Source organism: Balaenoptera acutorostrata, chromosome 6, assembly GCF_949987535.1.
Source record: "Balaenoptera acutorostrata chromosome 6, mBalAcu1.1, whole genome shotgun sequence".
Taxonomy (NCBI): Eukaryota; Metazoa; Chordata; class Mammalia; order Artiodactyla; family Balaenopteridae; genus Balaenoptera; species Balaenoptera acutorostrata.
The window spans coordinates 31,013,193-31,033,128 of record NC_080069.1 but is presented as its reverse complement, the minus strand read 5'-3'; the positions used below and the strand labels follow the sequence as shown (position 1 = coordinate 31,033,128).

Here is a 19,936-nt window from a genome sequence, read left to right as displayed (position 1 = left end):
AATCCTCATAATCACCCTACTAGAGATCTTTTATCTTTCTCATTACTTCATAATGAAGGGGAGATTAAATTATATGACTAAGGTAACAGTTAATAAGATGTAGACAGAGATTTAAAGTTAAAGCAATCCAAAGCCATATTCATTCCACTGTGCGCATATCCATATTAAGATATCTGAATAGAGCTGTGCTTTGTGGTAGGGTTCTCTTATTATATCCCCACCCCAGAAACAATAGCCAATTATTAAAGTATATAACTCCTTACTTAAGTTCAATAAATTGAAGTTCAATAGTCATTGAAGGTTAAGTAAGTTCTTGTCCACGCCCTTGAATCAATCCAAATACTTTTTGTTCTATGGTTTTTTAGAATAATATTGTGGATGTCTCTAAGTGAAAGTGTAATAAGCATGCCACCTGGCTTTAGGGTGCAGACCTAACTGGTTTTATTTTGCAGAACCAGACTAAAACACATTTTATTAGCTCCACAAGACAAAAGAAAAAGATCCATGGTAACTTCCACAAGAATCTACTGTAAGGATAAACTTATGTTGTATTTTTAATCAATGCCCTCTCTCATTTATTTAGTTTTTCCTTTTATCATGTAGTTAAAAACTGCTCACAAACTGGTGCTTAAATGAACACACACCAGATTCTTGATAATATTCCTTCGCTCAATGAGTATTAAAAACTTGTTTACTTTGTTTAAATTGCCCTGGTTTACTTATATTATTATTGTAAGCATTCTCAAAATGCTTTTTCAAAATAGGGAAAGAATAAATAGTATTTATTACAATTAATGCTGCTCAAAGCTATGAATTCAGCAAATTACTAGAGTATTATTTTAAGTGTGCTGTTCAGCACAAAGTAAAATTATGTAGGTTGATATTATCTAAGTTGAAAAGGGCAAATTAGATGCTATACCCATATACATTACTACAAATTGGGACTGGAACATAACATAATATTTTAACCCCTTATTTATAAGCTTTTCTGACAAATATCACATTAAATTTAAACAATGAATTAAGGCTAATTAAGTCAAGTAGTTGACAGCTCAGAAAGTTATGGCTAGAACAGCAGCCTTGCCAAAAGACTATACATCCAACTAAATCTTGATTGCTCCTCTTCTTCAATCTCAAAGTCTATCTCAAAAGAACATATTAATACTTGCCCATTTTATTCTCTTGATACAGCAATTAAAAGTTCACATAATTATACCCTTTGTATACTGCTCTGTACATGCTAATAAAAATAAAGTACTGTTCTTACCAGTGCCTTATGGATTTGGGTTATATTTTATTTTAACTTTGATAATCCAGCTAAAATTTTGATTTACAGAATTTACTAACGGTAACCATTTCCCTATGTTCCGTTTAAACTTCCAGAGTTAAACTACTAAGGGTTCCTGGCTTTGGTTCACTGTGAACCACACAGAAATTGTTCTTACCTTTACACCTTGAATGAGACCATTCATGAGGAATGTGTGTTGAGGAAATGTTTCATGTAGAACCTACAAAAAGCAAACAAACATCAAGACAAATTCAAAAGCAAATTAAAGGGAAAGATTTCTGCCTCTGTTAATGGCAGGCTAGGTAAACAAAATAAACCCTGGAATGAAAAAATTTTAAGTAACAATGACTTATGAAAAGGTAACAAGATAGTGAGGCAGAAATCTAAATAAAGCAATAACCTAAAAAGGTTATGCCCAACATTCAGTTGCTTTTGCTACAAAAGCATCTGTAGCAAAAATAAATTGTTTAATTGGCTACCCCCTCAACCACCTACAATTTTAAGTATGTACTACAAGCAGCTATACAAACTCAGGTATGAACCTGCAGCCCAGCTTCATGTCACCTAGGAAGTCCAGGAAACCTCAAGCCTTAAATTTGGATTACAGTGATCCAGACTGGTAGCACCTCCAGATGTCTAGAAGAAAAAAATCTAAAATCATTTCTGAAAAGGTCATCACCTAGGCTTCAAATCAACTGTATGTGTATTTTTCAAATATAACGACAAGCCCACAATCAAAGGTAATCAGATACAAAAGTAAATAAGACATCATGAACAGCAACAAGCAAACAAAACTACAAAACAGAAACAGACTCTCAAAGACCTCACATTTTGGGATTACTCAACAGACTTTAAAATTAGCATGTTTAGGGCTTCCCAGGTGGCGCAGTGGTTGAGAATCTGCCTGCTAATGCAGGGGACACGGGTTCGAGCCCTGGCCTGGGAAGATCCCACATGCCGCGGAGCGGCTGGGCCCGTGAGCCACAACTGCTGAGCCTGCGCGTCTGGAGCCTGTGCTCCGCAACGAGAGAGGCCGCGACGGTGAGAGGCCCGCGCATCGCGATGAAGAGTGGCCCCCGCTTGCCACAACTGGAGAAAGCCCTCGCGCAGAAACGAAGACCCAACACAGCCAAAATCAATCAATCAATCAATCAATCAAACATACGCATCTGATTCAAGATCCTCAATTAAAAAAAAAAAAAAAAAAATTAGCATGTTTACTTTGTTGCAAGATATATAAAATAAGCTTGAAACTTTGTAGTAGATTAAAAGAACAAAAATAAATTCTAGAAGAGAAAAAAATGCATTAACTTTAAATTAGAAACTCAATGGATATATTTAACAAGGTTAGACACAGCTTAAAGAGAGTAACTGAACCGAAAAGTAGGTCAAAAGAAGTCATCCAGAATGCAGCATAGAGAGACAAAAAGACAGAATATAAGAGAGAAAGTGGGCTTCCCTGGTGGCGCAGTGGTTGAGAATCTGCCTGCTAATGCAGGGGACACGGGTTCGAGCCCTGGTCTGGGAAGATCCCACATGCCACGGAGCACCTGGGCCCGTGAGCCACAATTGCTGAGCCTGCGCGTCTGGAGCCTGTGCCCCGCGACGGGAGGGGCCGCGATAGAGAAAGGCCCGCGCACCGCGATGAAGAGCGGTCCCCGCACCGCGATGAAGAGTGGCCCCCGCTTGCCGCAACTGGAGAAAGCCCTCACACGAACCGAAGACCCAACACAGCCAAAAATAAATAAATAAATAAATAAATAAGAAAATCCTTTTAAAAAAAAAAAAAAAAAAAAAGAGAGAAAGTAAGAGACACAGAGGGTCCAATAAGAAAGTCTGACAGTTAAACTTGTCCAGTAATGAGAGAATGAGGCAGAGACAATATTTCAGGAGCCAATGGCTGAGAATGTACTAGAACCAATGACAGACATCAATGCAGAGATTAAAGCAGCCTAACAACTTTTAAGCAGTATAAAAAGAAATCCACATTCACAATTAAAATTATAGAGAACCAAAGAAAAATTCCTATAAACAGCCAGAGAAATGCAGATTGCTTTCAAAAGAACAACAGTTAGATTGTTTCATAATTGTAACAACTGAACCCAGACACGGAGCATGCTATTCTATCATCAATATAATGAGAAAAACAAAACAAATGCCAACCTAAAATTCTATACCCCGTTAAAATGTCCTTTGAGGACAAAGGCAAATATAACATTTTTGACCTAGCAAAAAATAGGTTACTAACTTACAGTAATGAGTTTACTAACTTAAAGACCCCAAAATATAAAAAATATACTTCCAGGAGAAGGAAAATAATCCAGATGTAATTAAGGTTCAAGATGCAAAACAGAATAAAGAGCAAAGAAAATGGTAAATATAAATGAACAGGGATGCTACAAAACAAAAATAATGGGTCTTATAGGTTTTATTTTCAATTATACAGAATTAAAATACTTAATAATATTAGCATAAATGAGGTAAATGACTATAAAGTGTTAAATTTATTTACCTCATTTATGCTAATATTATTATCCTAGATGAGAGTAAAGTTATTAATATTAGACATTGATAAGTTTGCATGTAATGCCATGGTAACCAAAAATGACAGGAATAGAGTAGAATACTTCTAATATAATAGGAAAAAAATTAGCCTAACTATTCAATGCAAAAGAAGGCAAAAAGGAATAAAATGACAACTGAGAACTGTGGTACACAGAACAAAATAATGAGGTAATTGAATTCACCTAGACGTAATACACCAGTTAAAAGGCAAAAAGTATACTACTCTAAAACCAAATTTTAGACAGAATCTGAACCACAGGATTTGGAACCACAGGATCTCTTATATATTGCTGGTAGAAATCTAAATTAGTATAATCACTTTGCAAAACAATTTAGCAAAATCTGGTTAAACTGAACTTTTGAATACCTATGATCCAGCAGTGTTTAACCACCAAAGAAAATCAAGCACGTGAACACCAGGACATGTACAAGAATGTTTATAGCAGCACTGTATAGACAATGGAACAACTGGAAACAAATGTTCACTACCAGGAGAACAGAAAAATAACTTGTGTTAAAAGTACATAATAGAAAAAAAAGCTTGAAGCCCCAGAAGACAACATGAACATTATACATGTTATATACCCTTTTTTAGAAGTTCAAAAATAGCCAGAATTAAATAACATAGATATATCTTTGTGTGTTTATATATATAATAATGTGAGCTAGAACTAGAAAATAATCAAGTAAATGAGAAATAAATAAATTCAGAATTGTGGTTGTCTTTGTCGGGGAGGCAGGGAAAGAGACAGGCAAAGAGGACACAGAAATAAATTGTTGTTGGGTTATGCATGGGTTCACAGGTGTTCCAAACATCCTTAAAAAATATGTTATAGAAATAAATTTTAAAAACAAACTAAGAAGCATAAAACATAAAATAAGGGGGGATGAATGTTTCATTCCATGAGTGAAACAATGAAATCTATGTATCATGAACAAAGAGTTATGATTAATCTAATTCTATGCATGTGAAGTCCTATGAATTATAAAAAAGGGGGGCAGGATAGAGCAACTGTATTCTAACTTTAGACAGTTTATCTCCACACGTTCTTCAAAAAATGAAATTAAAATGTATCCATAGAAATTACTTCCAATCTATCCCCTAACACATAATTTTTAAGGTTTAGAAAAAATTTGTCATCTAAGCTAGTGGCATTTGAACTCTACTTCCTATACTGAAAAAACAGAAAAGTAAATGAAGGACACCCAATATCTCAAGCAGAAAATCATCAAAGTTTTCAGAAAAATCTTCCCTAAATAACAAATTTCACAGAATACAGAGATACAGAAATTTTCTTTAAAGAAAAAGGAATACAAATCAATATTAGAACTGTTTAATAATTTGTCATATGCACCACCGAAATATGGTACAATAACAAAACACCAGAGTCAGTATATTTTAAAAAATGTTCCTCTGATCCTGGGTGTGCCAGTTATTTATCCATTGTCTTTTAGCCCCACTTTTTCCCTATTATACTCTGTCAGACCAAGGCTGAGAGCTTACAGATATTTTTCAACCTCCCCTTGCCCATGAATTTCCTCACAGTTTTTGCCAGTGGGAAACAATAGGGTTGGGGTAGTGCTGGTGAACACTGCACCAATAACCTCAGAGCTGTCTTCATTCTGTCAAAGGGGCAGCAATGCTTCTCTGCTGCCCCCAGCTTCGTCCTCACCTTCCAGACCTCTGACCTCCCCTAAAACAATTCTACACTCAACATGACCCAAACATGCATTCACTTATGCAGGTGATGCAATCTAGGAATAAGAGATAACCTCTTTAATTTGGCAAAACCATATCCATGTATGAATGACAGAACTTGGATTTACTGAAATGCACATTAAAATAAAAGATCTAATGGAATTTCTGGGAGTATGAGAGACTGTTTCTGGGTAATAGAGCCATGATGCAGGAAGTTCCTCTAAAAATTTTCAATCTGCTTTTTAAAACTTTTCTACTTTTTCCTATTTTAAAAAAAAGACAAAGAAATAGTAAAGTTTTATTAAACAAGTAAGTAAAATAAAACAAGTCAATAAATTTTTTTTTACAAAGCTAAGGACTAAACCTTCATAAAATAAAGCAGCTGAAAACAGCAACATTCCAAACCTATGATAAGTTAAAAAAAATTTAAAATAAAGTATATAAATAATTTTACTACAAAAGACAATAACTGTTACCATAATAAAGTAAACCTAATGATAAAAAGTATATTAAATATCTCAGATAAGATAAAGCTTTCATTTTAAATATCTTTCTATACTAAAAACTTCAAGAAAGATATTACCTTTTTTCTTGAGAAGGAATACAGTAAACATAAAATACAATGGCATTTGCTTATCACTTAAAAAAAAATTTAGAAACTTCAGAGAACTGAATTGACTTCCCGTACAATGAGGCTAATAAACATCTGTGTGTGTATATATATATTACATTCAAACATACGCACACATACAGCTGTTCTTCTCCACTTCTACCTAAAGTATCACTGATATGACAGAAAAAATATGAAACTAATTTATAGCATTCACTATTTTACTTGGAAGAATAGTGAAACACTTCTGGATGATACAGAGCAGATGGGAAAACGTTGACAATGAACCCTAAATGAGTTGAAGAAATAGTCACGTTAAGGTGAAAAAGGTCTTCGAAGTAAAATTTTCAGAATCCAAAGGAAAAAAAAAAAACAGAACTGGAGGAGGAGGAAGAACATCCATAACTGAATAGGTCAGTAAAAGGTTACAAAATAAGCCCCTGGTACCTTGCTCTCAAAGCTGCTGACCTCTATATTTGTCCCCAAGATAACAATCACAAGCATAGTTCTCTGAAGTGGGGCTTGTAAGTGGGATACTTGCAGAACTGAATGGGGGTGGGATTCAAAACTTATAGTTTCCCAGGTCACTTATGGCTGCCAAGAGTGCCATAAAGCCCTACAATCACTTGAGAAACTACTTCAGTACTATAGAGGAAATCCTAGAGCACCCAGACTTTCAGAGCTCCTACAAGCAGTGCTTGCATTCGGTACTACAGAACAGGGATTTCCACCTGGGCTGGAGAATGACACTCTAAGCTACCTGAGGTGTCTAGACCATGGGTGGCAAATTGGTAAACTGACATGCTTTCTGACTCATATTTTCCAAAGTGAGCTGGCTGTCATGTGTAGATTTCAGGAAATTTCACCAAACTCCATATGATTTTCTAGCATTTCATAGGAAGTCAGAAGATTTCAAAACATGGGGCCTGAACTGCCATGTCACTGACTGCCTAAGTAGATAGTGGCTGCTACAGTAGAAAGAGCATGTATTCCACCGATAACACCAACCCATTCTTACCCCCACTTCTCACATTTACTACACTTGCATAGCCCCAGAAGACATTTGTTTTCACAATCCCTGACCTACCCCCTCATTTGTAAATATAAATATGTATAAAATTCAACAAAAGAAAAACCACTGGAAGGCACAAAAAAGAACATAGAAAGGAAAAGATAACCTACCTCACTGCCAAATAACCAAATCATGGTAGGAAACAGAAGAAAGCTTTAAAATAAGTATAAGCGTCCTCCAAAAGATTCAAGAGGATGCCACATGCATTAAAAACAATGTGTTACACAAGGACCAGCACCAAACAAAGCAAAGCAAAACAAAACAAGTAAGGAAAGTCTTCAAGAATTGATTAGAAGGTAATATAGAAAGAGGAAGAAGAGCACCAGAATGGAAATATATCAGCGTAAACCTAACTGAATACTGACTGTATAAAATATAACAATGTATTATATTTTTAAAAAAATATATAATTTAGTTGCACAACAATAATGGAGGTAGAAGAGAAACACATCTCTCTCAACAGATGGCAGAACAGGTAGACAAAAACTTCAGTGAAGGCATCAGGGCTGTGCCTCTGAGGTGGGAGAGCCAACTTCAGGACACTGGTCCACAAGAGACCTCCCAGCTCCATGTAATACCAAATGGCGAAAATCTCTCAGAGATCTCCATCTCAACATCAAGACCCAGCTTCATTCAACGACCAGCAAGCTACAGTGCTGGTCACCCTATGCCAAACAACTAGCAAGACAGGAACAGAGCCCCATCCATTAGCAGAGAGGCTGCCTAAAATCATGATAAGGCCACAGACACCACAAAACACACCACCAGACGTGGACGTACCCACCAGAAAGACAAGATCCAACCTCATCCACCAGAACACAGGCACTACTCCCCTCCACCAGGAAGCCTACACAACCCACTGAAAGAACCTTAGCCACTGGGGACAGATACCAAAAACAACGGAAACTACGAACCTGCAGCCTGTGAAAAGGAGACCCCAAACACAGTAAGATAAGCAAAATGCGAAGACAAAAAAACACACAGCAGGTGAAGGAGCAGGGTCAAAACACACCAGACCAAACAAATGAAGAGGAAATAGGTAGTCTACCTGAAAAAGAATTCAGAATAATGATAGTAAAGATGATCCAAAATCTTGGAAATAGAATAGACAAAATGCAAGAAACATTTAACAAGGACGTAGAAGAACTAAAGAGGAACCAAGCAACGATGAAAAACACAATAAATGAAATTAAAAATACTCTAGACGGGATCAATAGCAGAATAACTGAGGCAGAAGAACGGATAAGTGACCTGGAAGATAAAATAGTGGAAATAACTACTGCAGAGCAGAATAAAGAAAAAAGAATGAAAAGAACTGAGGACAGTCTCAGAGACCTCTGGGACAACATTAAACGCACCAACATTCGAATTACAGGGGTCTCAGAAGAAGAAGAGAAAAAGAAAGGGACTGAGAAAATATTTGAAGAGATTATAGTTGAAAACTTCCCTAATATGGGAAAGGAAATAGTTAATCAAGTCCTGGAAGCACAGAGTCCCATACAGGATAAATCCAAGGAGAAACACGCCAAGACACATATTAATCAAACTGTCAAAAATTAAATATAAAGAAAACATATTAAAAGCAGCAAGGGAAAAACAACAAATAACACACAATGGAATCCCCATAAGGTTAACAGCTGATCTTTCAACAGAAACTCTGCAAGCCAGAAGGGAGTGGCAGGATATACTTAAAGTGATGAAGGAGAAAAACCTACAACCAAGGTTACTCTACCCAGCAAGGATCTCATTCAGATTTGATGGAGAAATTAAAACCTTTACAGACAAGCAAAAGCTGAGAGAGTTCAGCACCACCAAACCAGCTTTACAACAAATGCTAAAGGAACTTCTCTAGGCAAGAAACACAAGAGAAGGAAAACACCTACAATAACAAACCCAAAACATTTAAGAAAATGGTCATAGGGACATACATATCGATAATTACCTTAAATGTAAATGGTTTAAATGCTCCCACCAAAAGACACAGACTGGCTGAATGGATACAAAAACAAGACCCATATATATGCTGTCTACAAGAGACCCACTTCAGACCTAGAGACACATACAGACTGAAAGTGAGGGGATGGAAAAAGATATTCCATGCAAATGGAAATCAAAAGAAAGCTGGAGTAGCAATTCTCGTATCAGACAAAATAGACTTTAAAATAAAGACTATTACAAGACACAAAGAAGGACACTACATAATGATCAAGGGATCGATCCAAGAGGAAGGTATAACAATTGTAAATATTTATGCACCCAACATAGGAGCCCCTCAACACATAAGGCAAATACTAACAGCCATAAAAGGGGAAATCGACAGTAACACAATCATAGGAGGGGACTTTAACACCCCACTTTCACCAATGGACAGATCATCCAAAATGAAAATAAATAAGGAAACACAAGCTTTAAATGATACATTAAACAAGATGGACTTAATTGATATTTATAGGACATTCCGCCCAAAAACAACAGAATACACATTTTTCTCAAGTGCCCATGGAACATTCTCCAGGATAGATCATATCTTGGGTCACGAATCAAGCCTTGGTAAATTTAAGAAAATTGAAATCGTATCAAGTATCTTTTCCGACCACAACACTATGAGACTAGATATCAATTACAGGAAAATATCTGTAAAAAATACAAACACATGGAGGCTACACAATACACTACTTAATAACGAAGTGATCACTGAAGAAATCAAAGGGGAAATCAAAAAATACCTAGAAACAAATGACAATGGAGACACGACAACCCAAAACCTATGGGATGCAGCAAAAGCAGTTCTAAGAGGGAAGTTTATAGAAATACAATCCTACACCAAGAAACAGGAAACATCTCAAATAAACAACCTAACCTTGCACCTGAAGCAATTAGAGAAAGAAGAGCAAAAAAACCCCCAAAGCTAGCAGAAGGAAAGAAATCATAAAGATCAGATCAGAAATAAATGAAAAAGAAATGAAGGAAACAATAGCAAAAAACAATCGGGCTTCCCTGGTGGCGCAGTGGTTGAGAATCTGCCTGCTAATGCAGGGGACACAGGTTCGAGCCCTGGTCTGGGAAGATCCCACATGCCACGGAGCAGCTGGGCCCGGGAGCCACAACTACTGAGCCTGCGCGTCTGGAGCCTGTGCCCCGCAACGGGAGGGGCTGCGATAGTGAAAGGCCCGCGCACCGCGATGAAGAGCGGTCCCTGCACCGCGATGAAGAGTGGCCCCCACTTGCCGTAACTAGAGAAAGCCCTCGCACGAACCGAAGACCCAACACAGCCAAAAATAAATAAATAAATAAATAAAGTAGCTATAAAATTAAAAAAAAAAACAACAATGAAACTAAAAGCTGGTTCTTTGAGAAGATAAACAAAATTGATAAACCATTAGCCAGACTCATCAAGAGAAAAAGGGAGAAGACTCAAATCAATAGAATTAGAAATGAAAAAGGAGAAGTAACCACTGACACTGCAGAAATACAAACGATCATGAGAGATTACTACAAGCAACTCTATGCCAATAAAATGGACAACCTGGAAGAAATGGACAAATTCTTAGAAATGCACAACCTGCCGAGACCGAACCAGGAAGAAATAGAAAATATGAACAGACCAATCACAGGCACTGAAATTGAAACTGTGATTAAAAATCTTCCAACAAACAAAAGCCCAGGACCAGATGGCTTCACAGGTGAATTCTATCAAACATTTAGAGAAGAGCTAACACCTATCCTTCTCAAACTCTTCCAAAATATTGCAGAGGGAGGAACACTCCCAAACTCATTCTACGAGGCCACCATCACCCTGATACCAAAACCAGACAAAGAGGTCACAAAGAAAGAAAACTACAGGCCAATATCACTGATTAACATAGATGCAAAAATCCTCAACAAAATACTAGCAAACAGAATCCAACAGCACATTAAAAGGATCATACACCATGATCAAGTGGGGTTTATTCCAGGAATGCAAGGATTCCTCAATATACGCAAATCAATCAACGTGATACACCATATTAACAAATTGAAGGAGAAAAACCATATGATCATCTCAATAGATGCAGAGAAAGCTTTTGACAAAATTCAACACCCATTTACGATAAAAACCCTGCAGAAAGTAGCCATAGAGGGAACTTTTCTCAACATAATAAAGGCCATATATGACAAACCCACAGCCAACACTGTCCTCAATGGTGAAAAAGTGAAACCGTTTCCACTAAGATCAGGAACAAGACAAGGTTGCCCACTCTCACCACTATTATTCAACATAGCTTTGGAAGTTTTAGCCATAGCAATCAGAGAAGAAAAAGAAATAAAAGGAATCCAAATCGGAAAAGAAGAAGTAAAGCTGTCACTGTTTGCAGATGACATGATACTATACAGAGAGAATCCTAAAGATGCTACCAAAAAACTACAAGAGCTAATCAATGAATTTGGTAAAGTAGCAGGATACAAAATTAATGCACAGAAATCTCTTGCATTCCTATATACTAATGATGAAAAATCTGAAAGTGAAATTAAGAAAACACTCCTGTTTACCACTGCAACAAAAAGAATAAAATATCTAGGAATAAACCTACCTAAGTAGACAAGATACCTGTATGCAGAAAATTATAGGACACTGATGAAAGAAATTAAAGATGATACAAATAGATGGAGAGATATACCATGTTCTTGGATTGGAAGAATCAACACTGTGAAAATGACTCTACTACCCAAAGCAATCTACAGATTCATTGCAATCCCTATCAAACTACCACTGGCATTTTTCACAGAACTCGAACAAAAAATTTCACAATTTGTATGGAGACACAAAAGACCCCGAATAGCCAAAGCAATCTTGAGAACGAGGAATGGAGCTGGAGGAATCAGGCTCCCTAACTTCAGACTATACTACAAAGCTACAGTAATCAAGACAGTATGGTACTGGCACAAAAACAGAAACATAGATCAATGGAACAGGATAGAAAGCCCAGAGATAAACCCACGCACATATGGTCACCTTATCTTTGATAAAGGAGGCAAGCATATACAGTGGAGAAAAGACAGCCTCTTCAATAAGTGGTGCTGGGAAAACTGGACAGGTACATGTAAAAGTATGAAATTCCAACACTCCCTAGCACCATACACAAAAATAGACTCAAAATGGATTAAAGACCTAAGTGTAAGGCCAGACACTATCAAACTCTTAGAGGAAAACATAGGCAGAACACTCTATGACATAAACGACAACAAGATCCTTTTTGACCCAGCCCGTAGAGAAATGGAAATAAAAACACAAATAAACAAACGGGACCTAATGAAAGTTAAAAGCTTTTGCACAGCCAAGGAAACCATAAACAAGACCAAAAGACAACCCTCAGAATGGGAGAAAATATTTGCAAATGAAGCAACTGACAAAGGATTAATCTCCAAGATTTACAAGCAGCTCATGCAGCTCAATAACAAAAAAACAAACAACCCAATCCAAAAATGGGCAGAAGACCTAAATAGACATTTCTCCAAAGAAGATATACAGATGGCCAACAGACACATGAAAGAATGCTCAACATCATTAATCATTAGATAAATGCAAATCAAAACTACAATGAGGTATCATCTCACACCGGTCAGAATGGCCATCATCAAAAAATCTAGAAACAATAAATGCTGGAGAGGGTGTGGAGAAAAGGGAACCCTCTTGCACTGTTGGTGGGAATGTAAATTGATACAGCCACTATGGAGAACAGTATGGAGGTTTCTTAAAAAACTAAAAATAGAACTACCATATGACCCAGCAATCCCACTACTGGGCATATACCCTGAGAAAACCATAATTCAAAAAGAGTCATGTACCAAAATGTTCATTGCAGCTCTATTTACAATAGCCAGGACATGGAAGCAACCTAAGTGTCCATCATTGGATGAATGGATAAAGAAGATGTGGCACATATATACAATGGAATATTACTCAGCCATAAAAGGAAATGAAATGGAGGTATTTGTAATGAGGTGGATGGAGTTAGAGTCTGTCATACAGAGTGAAGTAAGTCAGAAAGAGAAAAACAAATACAGTATGCTAACACATATATATGGAATCTAAGGAAAATAAAAAAGGTCATGAAGAACCTAGTGGCAAGACGGGAATAAAGACACAGACCTACTAGAGAATGGACTTGAGGATATGGGGAGGGGGAGGGGTGAGATGTGACAGGGTGAGAGAGTGTCATGGACATATATACACTCCCAAATGTAAAATAGATAGCTAGTGGGAAGCAGCCGCATAGCACAGGGAGATCAGCTCAGTGCTTTGTGACCATCTAGAGGGGTGGGATAGGGAGGGTGGGAGGGAGGGAGATGCAAGAGGGAAGAGATATGGGAACATATGTATATGTATAACTGATTCACTTTGTTATAAAGCAGAAACTAGCACACCATTGTAAAGCAATTATACTCCAATAAAGATGTTTTTTTTTAAAAAATATTTTCAGAGAAGTTAGTTGAATGCATTTAATACAGAATTACCTCCAGAAAACTAATTAATGGGTTTTTTAAAAAAATTTATTTATTTATTTATTTATGGCTGTGTTGGGTCTTCGTTTCTGTGGGAGGACCTTCTCTAGTTGTGGCAAGCGGGGGCCACTCTTCATCGCGGTGCGCGGGCCTCTCACTGTCGCTGCCTCTCTTGTAGCGGAGCACAGGCTCCAGACGCGCAGGCTCAGTAATTGTGGCTCACGGGGCCCAGCCGCTCCGCGGCATGTGGGATCTTCCCAAACCAGGTCTCGAACCCGTGTCCCCTGCATTGGCAGGCGGATTCTCAACCACTGCGCCACCAGGGAAGCCCCCAATAAAGATGTTTAAAAAAAAAAAACACTTCAGTGATTATATAAAAGGCATCAAACATAATTAACTCAAAATAGTTAACATATATAAAACACTATTCCAACCACAAAATATATGCTCTCTTCAGATCACATGGAACATTTATCAGAATTAACCATATGCTAGAATATAAAGCAAACTTCAACAAATTTCAAAGAACCGAAACAATTCATCACAGTATGTTCTCTAATAACGCAAGCTAGAAGAATCCCAAACGTTTAGAAATTAGACAATACACTTCCAATAATCCGTGATTCAAAGTTATAAGAAGTATTAGAAAAAAGAATGAACTAAATGATAATAAAGATACAATAATTTAAACCTCATGAATTATATGTATATCAATATTAATGCTTGAAAGGAATTTAGTTTTAAATACATATAACTGAAAACCAAACAAGGGCTGAAATCAATGTTCTAAGCTTCTTTACAAAGAAGCTAGGAAAAGAACAGCAAATCCAATCCAAAGAAATAAGGAAATGATGTAATGTTTTAAAAAAGAGAAATCAATGAAATAAAATCCAAACATTCAATAATGGAAATCAACAAAGCCAAAAATAACTTCTTTGAAAGCTTAGTAAAAGTGATAAACTATTAACAAGATTAACCAAGGGAAAAAAACACAAATTACTAATAACAAGAATGAAGATTACGTACAGCAAAGGAAACCATCAACAAAATGAAAAGGCAACCTACTAACTGGGAGAAAATATGTGCAAATCATGTAACTATAATAGGTTAATATCCAAAATATATAAGTAACTCATACAACTCAATAGCAAAAAACAGAACAGTTTGATCAAAAAATGGGCAGAAGATGTGAACAGACATTTTTCCAAAGAAGACATACTGATGGCCAACAGGTACATGAAAGATGCTTAATATCACTAATCACCAGGGAAATGCAAATCAAAACCACAATGAGATATATCACCTAACACCTGTTAGAATGGCTATTATCAAAAAGACAAGAAATAACAAGTGTTGGCGAGGATGTGGGAAAAGGGGAACCCTTGTGCACTGTTGGTGAGAATGTAAATTGGTGCAGCAACTACTGGAGGACAGTATGGAGGTTCCTCAAAAAATTAAAAATAGGACTACCATATGACCCAGCAATTCCACTTCTGGGTATTTATCTGAAGAAAACAAAAACACTAATTTGAAAAGATTTATGCACCTCTGTGTTCATCACGTCATTATTTACAGTAGGCAAGATATGGAAGCAACTGAAATGCTCATCAATGGATGAAGAAGATGTGCTGTGTATGTATGTGTGCATATATACATATATATATATGAACATTAATTACTCGGCTATAAAAAAAGAATGGAATCTTGCCATTGGTGACAACATGGAAGGAACTTGAGGGCATTATGCTAAGTGAAATAAGTCAGACAGAGAAAGACAAATACTGTATAATTTCACTTATATGTAGAATCTAAAAAAACAAAAACAAAAAACCAAGCTCATAGATTTGTGGCTGCCAGAGGCAAGGGGGTAGGGAGTAGGCAAATTAATGAAGGGGGTCAAAAGGTACAAACTTCCAATTATAAAATAAATAAATCATGGACCTAGAGACCGTCATACAGAGTAAAGTAAGTCGGAAAGAGAAAGACAAATATCGTATGATATTGCTTATAGGTGGAATCTAGAAAAATGGCACAGATGGACTTACTTGAAAAGCAGAAACAGATGTAGAGAACAAATGTATGGATACCAAGGGGGGAGGGGGGATGAACTGGGAGGTTGGAATTGACATATATACATTACTATGTATAAAATGGATAACTAATGAGAACCTACTGTATAGCACAGGGAACTCTACTCCGTGCTCTGTGGTGACCTAAATGGGAAGGAAATCCAAAAAAGAGGGGATATATGTATCCATTGAGCTGATTCACTTTGCTGTACAGCAGAAACTAATGCAACATTGTAAAGCAACTATACTCTGATAAAAATAATAAAAAAAGACAAAAAACCCCCAAACAAATAAGTCATAGAGATGTAGTGTACAGCATACCGATTTTAGTTAATAATACTGTATTGCATATTTGAAAAGTGCTAAGCAGGTATATCTTAAAATTAAGTTCTCATCACACACAAAATTTGTAACTATGTATGGTGATGGAAGTTGACTAGATTTACTGCGGTGATCATTTTGCAATATATACAAACATCAAATCATTATGTTGTAAACCTGAAACTAACGTTATACGTCAATTAGACCTCAATTTAAAAAAAAGGAAAGAAGATATTATGAACTTTTTGCCAATAAACTAGACTCTTATACATTTAGTGAAAAAATTCTTTGAAAAACACAACTTACCAAAACAGACACTAGAAAAAATACATAATCTGGATAGTCACATCTCATTAAAAAAATTAAATGTTATTAAAAATCTTTGCTAAAATAAACAAAAGAACAAAAAGCTTCAGCCTCTACCAAATTCTTCCAAACATTTAAAGAAGAAATATCAGCAATCTCACTCAAACTTTCCCAGAGAATGAGAGGAGACCCTTTCCAAATTAATTTTTATAAGACCAACAAAACCTTAATACTAAAACATGAGGACATTACAAGAAAAGAAAATTACACTCCAATCTCTATTGTGTCCATTGTTGCAAAGACACGAACAAAATACTAGTAAATCATATCCAGTGATATTTTTTTAAATTATATATTTCTCATAACTGAGTGGAATTTACTACAAGAATACAAGGGTGGCTTAATATTCAAAAATCAATATAACTGACCACATTACCAGAATAAAGGGGAAAATCTAATTATCTGGTTATATGCAGAAACTTCATCTGATAAAAGTTAACACCCATTCATTTTAACAGTAAGCAAAACAGGAACAGAAGGGAACTTCCTTTCTCTGATAACGAGTGTCTATAAAAACCATCTACAGCAAACATCATACTCAGTGGTGAATTTTAGAATTTCATGTCATTTATGAGATAAGGAAACCTGCTATGACTGCTTCTATTCAACCTTACACTGGATGTCATAATCAATACAACAAAGAAAGAAAAAGAAATAAAAAGGATTGGAATGAGTTAAAAACTGTCATTATTCACAAAAGATATGAATGTGTAGAAAACCTATAGATAAACTATAAGGATTAATAAGTGAATCTAGCAAAATTACTAAACACAAGGTCAGGACACAAAAACAAATTGTTTTATGTACCAGCAACAAACAATTAGAAAATTAACCTTTAAAACTACATTATTTACTATAGCATCAAAACCCAAATACCTAGGAATAAATCTCGTGAAAAATTCATGCACTGAGAAATGTAAAACATTATTCAGAGAAAGTTTTAAAGACTGAATAAAAGGAGAATATACCATGTAGATCAGAAGACTCAATAGTGTAAAGATGTCAGTTCTCCCTCAATTAATCTGTAGTAATGCAATAACAATCAAAATTCCCAGCAAGTTATTTTGTGAATATTGAAGAGCTGACTACAAAATGTATATGGATATAGAAAAGGCCTACAATAGCCAAGGCAATCTTGAGGAAGAAGAACCAAGCTATGAAAGTTATATAAGATATCAAGATATTGCTATGGAAATCAACACAGCATAGTATCCACACAGGATACATACACAAATAGAATACAAAACCTAGAAACAAATCCATATGAATATGACTGCCTGCTTTATGACAAAGTTGACACATACAGTGGGGAAAGAAAGATTTTTTAAATAAATGATGCTGGTTCAACTATATATTAATATGAACCAAAATGAATCTTGACCACTATAAAATACAGTGATATTTTTCTAGATGTATGGTAGATCTGTGTGTGTAAAATAAACCAATAAAGCTCTGGGGAAGAAGAAAGTTCCTTTATCAAGATTTTAAGAAAGCAACCAAACATAAGAAAAACATCAGTTAACTGAACTATGTAAAGATTATGAACTACTCTTCATAAAAAGACACTATTAAGAGAGTGAAAAGGCAATCCAAGGAGGGAAAAAAAATATTATCAGATATTCACAGGGCAAATAAATATACATAAAGGGGGTTAACTTCATTGATCATTAGGAAGATGCAAATTAAGGCCACACTGTACCCATCAGAATGACTAAAATGAAATACCAACTGTGGGTGAAGATGTAGAGCCTGGCTTGTTGGAGGGTAAATTGATTCAACCACTCTGGAAAACTTTTGGCAGTATATACCTAAATTGAACAAAACCCTGCAATTTTACTCCTAGGTATTACAAGAAACAAGAAAAAATGTATACACCTTAACTGATAAGACATATACAAGAAATATCACAAAAGCAGTATTTGTAATAGGCAAACACAGTAAACCCAAATGTCCATCAACAATAGAATGGATTTCAGAGATTTGCTAAAAGGATTCACAGGACTCAGAAACTGTTATACTCACAGTTACAATTATAGCAAAAGGATCTAGCTCAGAACTGCAAACTCACTATTCTTGCCTGAAGTTCAGTAGCTTAATAAATAAATGCTTCTCAGTTTGTTGTGTGCCTTTGAATTCCAGAGGACTGAAATGGTTGTTTTTGACTGTTTTGTCCAGCTTTATTAGGACAGAATTTGTTGACCTCCTGTCATATCAAAAGTCAAAATTCTGACAGTAATTTTTGGGGAGGGAAAAAAAAAATGAACTTTGCCTCCAAGACCTGTGAAACATTATGAAGTATAATGAGAGTCCCAAAAGAGAAGGAAAGGGGAGCAAAAATATTAAAAAAATAATGGCCAAAAACTTCTCAAATTTGATAAAAATTATTAATCTACAGACCCTGGAAGCCAAACAAACCCCAAGTAAAAGTAACACAAAAAGGGAATACCCTGGCAGTCCAGTGGTTAGGACCCTGAGCATTCATTGCCGAGGGCGCAAGTTCAATCCCTGGTCAGGGAACTAAGATCCCACAAGCTGCGGGGCATGGCCAAAAAAAATGTAACACAAAAAGATCCACACCTAGACACATTATAGCATAGTCAAACTGTTGAAAGACAAAGAGAAAATCTCTAAAGCAGCAAGAAAAAGGAAATGAATTACCACTTACAGCAGGGACTGACAGACTTATTCCATAAAGGAACATACAGTACATAGTAAATATTTCAGGTAAGACTGTCTGTGTTGCAACTACTCAACTCTGCCATTGTAGAACAAAAGCTGTCACATTCAATGGGAATTGTCATGGTCCAACAAAATTTTACATTTGAATTTCATATAATTTTCATGTGTCACCAAATACCTTCTTTTGATATTTTCCAACCTTTTAAAAATATAAAAAACATTCTTAGTACACAGACCACATAAAAACAGGCAGTAGGCCAGATTAGGCCTGTGGGCCATAGTTTGCAGACCCCCTGACATCAACAGAACAGCAATACTTATTAACAGCTGACTTCCTATCAGATACAATGGATGCCAGACAATATAATGATATATTAAAATGCTGAAAAATCTATGAAAAAACCAGAATGCACACTAAATATTTTATATACCAAATTTTAAGCCGAAGAGACCCACCAACAGTTTCCTTGTATTTCCATGTCAACTCTTCTTATAACTGTATTAATTAGATAAGTTGGAAATCAGCATTGTTTTTTTTTTAAGCATTCACAAGTTTATAGATATAAAAGCACGCTACAGATTACAACATACAACACACAAAAATAGGACAGAAATAAATGCCAAACAAAGGTCATTGCGTCTAATTAGCTAATACTCATGATACCATAACGGTCAGCTTGGCAAAAGAAGGCAAAGATTTAACATACTGTCATCATATATTATAGATACCTTTAGTGAATGCTACTTAGTTTAATAATTATATGACACACAAGAGGGTAGGTTC

The 19,936-nt window shown here is 35.9% G+C and overlaps 1 protein-coding gene across 9 annotated transcripts in view; it reads right to left on the bottom strand.

The window, feature by feature from the left end:
* MFSD14B (major facilitator superfamily domain containing 14B) overlaps window positions 1–19,936 on the bottom strand; it is a 463,050-nt gene that overhangs the window by 30,735 nt on the left and 412,379 nt on the right. For 8 of the 9 annotated variants that reach the window (XM_057548333.1, XM_057548335.1, XM_057548334.1 and 5 more), the window contains one exon: window positions 1,446–1,508. The exons of the other annotated variant lie outside the window; for it this stretch is intronic. In XM_057548333.1, the coding sequence (XP_057404316.1) occupies window positions 1,446–1,508 (63 nt within the window). The remainder of the gene's footprint in view (window positions 1–1,445; window positions 1,509–19,936) is intronic. 9 annotated transcript variants of the gene reach the window in all.